The sequence below is a fragment of the Aulonocara stuartgranti genome (assembly GCF_965226115.1).
Source record: "Aulonocara stuartgranti genome assembly, chromosome: 15".
Lineage (NCBI taxonomy): Eukaryota > Metazoa > Chordata > Actinopteri > Cichliformes > Cichlidae > Aulonocara > Aulonocara stuartgranti.
The window spans coordinates 8286527-8294644 of NC_138951.1; the positions used below are offsets into that span (position 1 = coordinate 8286527).

General features: G+C 40.7%; 2 protein-coding genes across 3 annotated transcripts; one reads left to right on the forward strand and one right to left on the reverse strand.

Moving 5' to 3' along the window:
• Positions 1-80: 80 nt before the first annotated feature.
• armc1l (armadillo repeat containing 1, like) lies at positions 81-3455 on the reverse strand. Of its 2 annotated transcripts, none has more exons than XM_082506729.1 (7): positions 3356-3455; positions 2754-2925; positions 1564-1655; positions 1176-1344; positions 974-1087; positions 697-771; positions 81-589 (listed from the first exon to the last, which is right to left on the reverse strand). In XM_082506729.1, the coding sequence occupies exons 2-7, from the start codon at positions 2904-2906 to the stop codon at positions 395-397; spliced, it is 798 nt and encodes a 265-aa protein (XP_082362855.1). In that variant the 5' UTR covers positions 2907-2925; positions 3356-3455; the 3' UTR covers positions 81-394. The 2 variants fall into 2 exon arrangements, with proteins under 2 accessions (XP_082362855.1, XP_082362856.1); XM_082506730.1 differs by lacking the exon at positions 3356-3455 and adding an exon at positions 3235-3344.
• A 51-nt stretch (positions 3456-3506) lies between these two features.
• On the forward strand, positions 3507-7821 carry mtfr2 (mitochondrial fission regulator 2). Its single transcript, XM_082506728.1, has 8 exons — positions 3507-3657; positions 4335-4517; positions 4665-4769; positions 5860-5984; positions 6222-6430; positions 6542-6821; positions 7007-7187; positions 7300-7821. Exons 2-8 carry the CDS (start codon positions 4446-4448, stop codon positions 7351-7353), a joined length of 1026 nt encoding a protein of 341 aa, XP_082362854.1. The 5' UTR covers positions 3507-3657; positions 4335-4445; the 3' UTR covers positions 7354-7821.
• Positions 7822-8118: the final 297 nt, after the last annotated feature.

Below are 8118 nucleotides of genomic sequence, written 5' to 3' on the forward strand. Positions count from 1 at the left end.
TTCAAACTCTTTAGCCAAGAAAGAAAACAGAACAGAGTACAGTGACAACAACATTTGTATTCTGTAGCATAAACCAGCAACAATTAAAAACAGGACAGAAAGAAGCAGTCAGGATTGTAAACAGTTTCTGTACATTTTAGGAGGAAATGAAATTTTAAAAACAGATTTGAAAGAAATATTTACACCGAATGAGGACAGATGATTCAAGCATTTTAGTTTCCAGTCAACTCAAACAATAAAAGAGATCTAGCCCAAAATCTGATCATCTCACAAGAACTGAAATGCTGACTTTACAGTAGAAGCCAGGACTCAGCTGTGGTTTCTCACAACAAGTAATGTCCATCCAAGTTAAATACACTGGAATGAGTCTTAAAAGCACCTCCCTGTGACTGATTCACCAGTAAAATGTTTTTGTGAGGAAACTGGCAGCAGCGTTGAGCCAGCTACCGCTGGAATCTTCCTTGGCTGTGGTGCGGGAAATTGCTCGATCGACCTCCCTCACAGGGCTCTCCTCTTCTTCTGGGAGGTAATCCGGCAGGGCTGAGTTTTGAGGCACATCCACTCCAGATGATTTCAAAGGAATATAAACCTGAAGACAATGTTATTTAAAAAACAAACAAATTCATAGTTAAACTTTAACTTACACTTCCATATCCTAATATTCTTTACTGAAAGTATATTCAAGTATCCAAGCACCTCTTCTCCTGCCTCATTCTTTATCACTTGTTGGGCCGACAACACCTTAGTGCCAGCGATGGCTGTTGCCAGACTCTGCAAATGGGACATCAGGGAAGAGTGTGAGGTTAATGAAAAATTACCTTTTCTTAAAAATGGTACAATTTCTAATTTTAAACATTTGATATGTTCTATTGTGAATAAAATGTGGTTTTACTTGACTTTATTTTCATTTTACACAGCATCCCAACTTTGTTGGTAAAATGTTGGGTTGTAAATGTTTGTCTTTGCTTGTTACCTCAGTGGGCAGGTCTGAACGGATGCGAACAGTACATCTCTTGGATGCCATTTGGAAAGTGAAGCTTATCACTCCTTTGACCTTCAGAAGAGCTTCCTCGCACAAACCTCGATGCTTAATGACAGAGAGATTACATAATTAAACTTACTGGTGATTATAATAGCTACATAAATGAACTGTATGTAAAAAGCAGTCGACTTACAGAGCTGTCCAAGCCCTGTATGTGCAGAGTGATGGACTTGGCCTTCTTGTTGGAAGAATTGAGAAAGAACTGGGGTTTCTTTCTTCTCTCAGGCGGAGGATTAGCAGGTGCATTGAGAATATCGTAAACTTCCTTGGCCAAAGAGGTGATATCAACAGAAAGACCATCTCTGTATGGAGAAAGGTTATATTTAATCATGTGCTTTGGAGGTGTGAACACTCACCTTCATTACAAACTTATAACTATGTTATTATGCAAAAAAAAAACGGCACAGAATTTATGCATTGAAAAAGCAGCCAAGTATCACTGTAAATTTTACATAGCCACATTAAAATGCAAATGAAATAATGTGTTCATTCACAGGTAAAAGTAACCATGGGTGTGTCACCTTGCCAAAAGATTCTCCAAGCTCACCATCATACCCAGTTCATTCTTCATGGTGGGGATGTTGGTAGATAACTCAGCCAAGTAACGTAGGGTCTGAGGACAAAATAGCACAGAAGGGATTTATATACAGCCATGCTTACAGTTCAGCGACACAACAGTGATATTATCAGTGCACATCAACTTTAGATTAAGTATCATATCACCCATTTCACATGCTTCATATAACCTGCACATAATATAGATTACAGGAGACTTTTCTCCCCCAAGGAATTAAGCAAGTATACTTAATAGGCATGGATGGGTCACCTCTAAGTAATCACATTTATGTTTTGCTTTCAGAAAGGCTCACAGTGTGGGGGTTTAAACCTTCACATAACACATCAAAGATTCCTTCTTTAGGACCATGAGGAGACAAATCCCTGAGAGGGCTGAATTAGGAAGATCAACCACTGTAAAAATCACATTATGAGCTTTAAAAACCTTCTTTAATTGGTAATAAGACTGGAAAACATGGAAAATATGTCTTTTAAATGATGCACAGTGGTGTAGTGATTAGCGCCACATCTCACAGCTAGAAGGTCCTAGGTTCAAATCCATCTGTCACGTTCTGTGTAGAGTTTGCATTAGCTATTTGCTGATGCACTGCCATTTAAAAATGAAAATGTAAAACAGCAGTTTGTCCATTAGATGGCACTCTGCTAAAAGGAAAGTTGCCTTTTAGCAATATGTTAACAGGGAATATAATCTTTGGAATATCACAAACAGGAGCCAGTCGGATCTGAGCAGAGCTGAAGTAGAGCGTAAAGAAGTTAACAAACAGCTGCCCATAACATTGTGTGTGTTTGAAAGAAAGAAAAGTGCTTGCTATATTGAAATATCAGACTTCTAAATCTCCAAATATTCTGTCTTACAAATCCTACATCTAATTAATAGGCAATTCTAAATTGGCTGTGAATGTGAGCATGAACATTTGTCACTATGTTTAGTCCTGCCACACAATAGATATGTCCACGGTGTACCCTGCCTTTAGTCTTATGACAGCTGGATAGGCTCCAGCCCAGCCTTGACCCAATGATGAAAGCTTTCACCTTCACTGGTCTCTCTCTTAAAAACAGAAAGCAACCTAATGTTATTAAAACTATGTAACTAATTGAAATTCAGAAATAATCTGAATCCCGTCCAATAACATACCTGTAGAGTTGCAAAAAGGACATCTGGGTTCTGGTGGTCCAGGAAGAGAACCAACCCAGGGAGACAGCCCTGATCCTGGACTATCACGTCGCGGTTCTGGGGCTCAGAAGCCAAGTCCCGGAGCTGACTCACCACCGACAGTGCATCCATCATCTTTAACAACTTTATCGGACTGTGAAAAACATTTACAAAGGAGTTAGTCATTCTCAACGTTTGGCATGTGGTGGACAAAATATCTACTTAAGAGTGTTAGGTAAACGACGTGCGGCTGTTAAATAGCTTTTCCTATCCCAAAACTGTCCGGTGTGAGGTCATACTACAATTCCTAATGAATGTTTCAAAACTACCAACATTGTCAAACATACAGGCCGGATTAATGTTAACAAGTCAAGCAGCTACGCTGCCGTTGAGAATGTGGCTAGCCAAAGAAGCTAGCTAACTACTTTAGGAGAAAAGGCTAAATAAACTTAACAAAAAATACATTTCCTCTTTTTTCGCTCCATCTTCATAACCAGATATTGGGGAATCACTTTAACTGCTATTCTATTAAAATATATCACAGTTATAATTAAACTGTAGTTTTGTAGCTAAATGTTTCTTACCCAGGGCAGAAGCAGCTCGTGCACAAATACAAATTTGGTGCAATCACCCGATTGGTCGACTAGCCTCCGCTTACGCCGCAAAGTCGCCCACCCCTATTGGCTGCTCTTACTACTTCTGTATCCACAGCCAACCAGAAGACGTCTCGCTGCTGCAGCGTTATTTGACTTTACAGACTCCTTTTAATCTGAACGCGTGAGCGAAAAAAGGGAAGCTGCAGATTCTCGGTGAATATCATTTAGTTTACAGTATCGTCTGGGAACATGGCTTGGGAGAAATGTAGCTGCTAATTCACGTTTTGACGGTAAGTGCGACTATATGTTTTTTTTTTCTTTTTATCGTGTGAAATCCCGGAGGTGTCATGCACGTTAATTTTGATGATCCACGCAGCTTTTCCACTGCGGTGCCTCTCTGCCCCCACTGCTCAGAACGGCAGGACACTGTGTAACTTACACCTAAAGTCAGCCATGCTCTCTCCAGTGTGCTGGTACACTGAGAGATTGCTGCCGAATCAACATCCAGTAGTAGAGACCGACATTTGTCTCTGAGCATCAGTGATGGCAGCAACCGACCGTTGGCTGCACTTACTTTCATTTTGCTGTTGTAGGTTGTGTCCTGGTCATTCTCGTATGGGTTTAACGTTTTTCTGACCTTGACAATTCCAATGTTTAACTCTAACTGTCTGAAGCTACTTTGTTATCAATACAAACCTATGCATTCGTTATATTTTAAACTCTGTAAGTCTATAGGTTTGAGAGTCGTGGTGTTTCCTCTGCAGAGAAGTGGCAGATGAAGGAATCGGTGGTCACAGATTATCAGATTACTATAGTCATTATCATCATTATTGTTATTATTTTCCTAGTATCAATATTTGAACCATTATTTGTTTGTTGGTTTCATATGTGATTTTTACTGTGAGGCATTATCTTACTTTACGTATGTGTTATTTTTGGGTTTTTTGTTCTTGTTGTTTTGTTTCAGGTTTCAAGCATGTGACTTAGACCCATCCTTTCTGTGTTGGCCTCCCACCAAGACACTCAGCAGAAAGCAGAGCTTTGCAGTCATCAGCTGGTGCAAGAAAACATCCTTCCAATGTCCCTAGCAGAGGATGTTCTTTATGTGCTGCGCATCGTCCTGGAGTACTTTGGTGTTCCTCCAGACGTGGTATGTGCACAGACGCACTTGTGTCATTCTTTTGTTTTGCAATACTCAAACTCCTGAGGCATCCGTGGGTTGCTTGAATCAGTGAACTGTTAAATCTGACGTTGCGACATTATGTTTCTGTCTTGTCTGTGTCATCGTGCATTTTAGCTGGTTCCAGTGTGGAATAGTCCGCTGTGCGGTCAGTATCGCAGCATTGTGCGGATGATTGGATCAAATCTCCCACTGACACCGACACCACGTGTCCAGTTTCAGGTATTGTACAATCTGTGTTTTACAAAACATGTTTGACTTTACCCAGTCAGCACTGCTGGCTAAATGAGTCCATACACTTGCATGCACGGTTGCATATAATATACAACACAAATGGCTATTTGCAATGAAAACAATACATTTCTCTTGTACATGCATAAAACAATCAAGAGCTGCAGTTGATAAGGGTGACCACATTTTGATTTCCAAAAAAGAGGACACTTGGCTCAGTCATGAAGAACTTGCTTAAAGAAACATATTTAAACGATGCCTTCTCTGTGCGGTTAATGAATTGTAAACTATGTCATATAGGCTTTTACAAGTCAACAAGTGCAAAAAAAACTTGAATTAAATAATGGTACAGAAATAATGCCTCATCTGCATAAGAAAAATTACCAGTACTTGGTCGATACGAGGGAAATTTCTTTTGCAATTCATTTGAAAAGATCCATTTGTGCTTTGGGATCTTTTAAACATTATTACGCGCGTTGCTGTGCGCTGTCTGTCCCGTGTGTAAGCGTAGAACAACTCACAAAGCAGCAGCACACATGGGTCCTCTGTCGGAATATAGGAAAGCCTGGACATTTTTATCAATCTCGAAAATCCCCCCGGACAGAACGTGAAAAGTGGACATGTCCGGGGAAAAGAGGACAGTTGGTCACCCTACAGTTGATCAATGTAACATTTGGCATGTTGACAGCTTTTTAATTAAAAACTATTTAATTCATTCATTCTACAGTTGTCCATGTTGTTGTTGATAATAACAATAATAGCAGTCTGTGTCCCCACACTACAGACTTCTTTTCTATCTTAAAGAGGAGCTGCAGCTTTTGGCACTTGTGCATTGACTTCATTTTCCAGCCCTGGAGCTTTCCTCTTGCTTTGCTGGTGGACTTGGTGGGCTTTAAGGAAATATAAGAGGAATGACCACCCATACTGTCTCTAATTGTCCTTGTCTGCAATAGAATATAATCAAGGCTTCACTATGAAAAGAAGTTAATGTTATCATAACTGTTTTTAGAATCTCTTGACTCTTATTTCTCTTGTGTACTCGTTTACAGCGTGTAATCCCTCCTTATCCTTGTCTCCTCAGGTCGCTTTGCTCGGCCATAGGCACCATGAATATATCGAGCCCATTGTGGACACACCAGCCATCCCTTCCTTTGCTGATGTCATGTGGGTGTTTGAGGATGAGGGTGACAGCTGTGCTAAAACGAGGTAAAAACAAAAATGACACAGCACAGATAAAATCACCCTCCCTGCAACCCTGAATTCCATAAAAGTAAACATACAAATTCACTCATTAGGCAGTCTTGTTGGATGTGATTAATGTCACTGCATTTACACAGAATCTTACCTTTTTATGTTTGTGAGATGAAAGGACAGCATTGATCATTCTGTCCAGACAACTGTAAGACATTAAATTAATATACGAATGATGTGGGGTCTCCGTAGGAACCACCTACCTCCAGTAAGGCGAAGTACTGTAAATCAAGATGTGATGAGATGTCCAGAACCAGCATTCATACGAGCTCAGAGAGGAGGGCCACCTGTAAGACAGACGCCTGATTCAGAAGCTCTGAAGAAGATCACAGCGCTGGAGAGTGAGCTGCTGAAACTGCGAGCTCAGATTGCTTTGATAGTTACTGCTGCTCCAGCCTCAGGTACACAATGTGTTTGTCTTTGTCCCATTTTTCAAGATGCTTTCATCTTCTCAGAACACCAACCGAGTGTTTCTTTCTTTTTTTCTTGTTTTATTTTTCATCGTGTTTTAGGTCTGGTTGAATCCCCAAATGAGCCTGCCTCACCTGGGATTTCCCTTTCCCATCCACTTCCAGCGCTCACCTCCACACCTCGCCATGTGGCTCCTCCTCCCCCACCACCACCCCCCCCTCCTCCCTGCCCTAGCATTTTCACTGGGTCAAAGGAAAGGAAGGATGAGAAAGATCTCGATAAGGGTCACCAGAGGACCAAGGGGTCTGAAAATAAAGGGATGCCCTCCATGCTGGATGTTCTAAAGGACTTAAATCATGTTAAACTGCGCTCAGTGAAGAGGTAAATATGCAGATTTAAAGAAAACTAATCATTAAAAATGTAACTCTTTATATCTGAAGCTGCAGAATGCTTTCTTCATTGCACCAGTAGTTCAGCATCCTGGCGTTTCCTGCTTGTTTTCCTGTAATTTGAAGTAGATCTTTCCCCCCCCCCACCTAACAAAGCATATTCATTCTGTTTTGCAGATCTCCAGGGGGCAAACCAGTTAGGAGGCGCAGTAAAGGAGGTACGGCATTGCTTAATGACCCGGCAGCTCTGATTGCTGAAGCACTGAAGAAAAAGTTCACCCATCTCCGCCACAACACTTCCTCTGACAAAGAGAACTCCCTTGAGCTCTCACCTTTCGGCAGTCCTGAGTCACCTAAGGTTTGTTTTCCATAGATGCGCTGAGATCTTTGAGAAGTTAAAAAATGTTATCCATCCCCTATGATGATGTGCTTGAAGGAGAGTTCCTAACCTGACACCTCTTCTGTTGCAGGTTCCTCACCCCCCTCGGCGAAGTCGGGGACACCGCCACCTGTTACATCATTAAAGAGTGACATCAGCATCAACAGCTCCTACAGATGTGCCTCACAGCGGATTACTACTGCAGCTACTGACTTGTGTTTTTGCTTGTCCTTACTTTGTCTTATTATGGACTACAATGTGCTTGTCTCTGTGTCTGTTGGGATTTTAAATGTGCTAACTATGTTAAAATGTGTATGTTTCTAAGCTGCTGTAAACAAAGGGGTTTGTACACAAAGGTTTTTTTTGTCATTGGATTCTTAACTGTTTTAACTGTTCTTAGCAATATGTTTGTGCAAACCACCTTTTAAAGCAAATAATATAATGAATTTCAGGTAAGCGGTGCAGCTTGCCTGCATTAATGTTTCACTTTGTGAGCCCTACCTTCTTACCTCAACCAAGTGAAATCTGTAAGAGTGGATTCTGAGATTCATAGAGCTCTATTCTATGCAACTGTTAGCAGGATATTTCTATTTTATTAAAGAGTTAAAGTGCACTGATGAAAGTGTTGTTATCTTAATTTTTCAATTTATAACAGACTTTATACAGTTTTCTCAGACAGGCATGAACATTTTCGCACTTTTCTCTCTTGTTTAAGCCATCTCAAAGTTCAAACCTTGTTGAAAAATCAGTGCAGTATTATAGATTGAAATCGAAGGCACCCGCAGGTGACAACATTTAGTCGACATTGTCTGTTTGTTGCGGAGAAAACTTACAAACATACAGTACAGCACTTCAGAGTCACACTGCTAGCGATCGAAGATTTATGTAACTTGACATTGATTGAAATGGT

What these genes read in the sequence shown, in the direction of transcription:
- armc1l (XM_082506729.1), bottom strand. Translation starts at nt 2,906, where the DNA reads ATGATGGATGCACTGTCGGTGGTGAGTCAGCTCCGGGACTTGGCTTCT. An exon ending in TCCTTTTTGCAACTCTACAG is followed by an intron (nt 1,656 to 2,753) that starts GTATGTTATTGG and finishes TTTTGTCCTCAG; the next exon opens with ACCCTACGTTACTTGGCTGA. An exon ending in TACAGGGCTTGGACAGCTCT is followed by an intron (nt 1,088 to 1,175) that starts GTAAGTCGACTG and finishes TCTGTCATTAAG; the next exon opens with CATCGAGGTTTGTGCGAGGA.
- mtfr2 (XM_082506728.1), top strand. Translation starts at nt 4,446, where the DNA reads ATGTCCCTAGCAGAGGATGTTCTTTATGTGCTGCGCATCGTCCTGGAG. An exon ending in TACTGCTGCTCCAGCCTCAG is followed by an intron (nt 6,431 to 6,541) that starts GTACACAATGTG and finishes ATCGTGTTTTAG; the next exon opens with GTCTGGTTGAATCCCCAAAT. An exon ending in GCAGTCCTGAGTCACCTAAG is followed by an intron (nt 7,188 to 7,299) that starts GTTTGTTTTCCA and finishes CTTCTGTTGCAG; the next exon opens with GTTCCTCACCCCCCTCGGCG.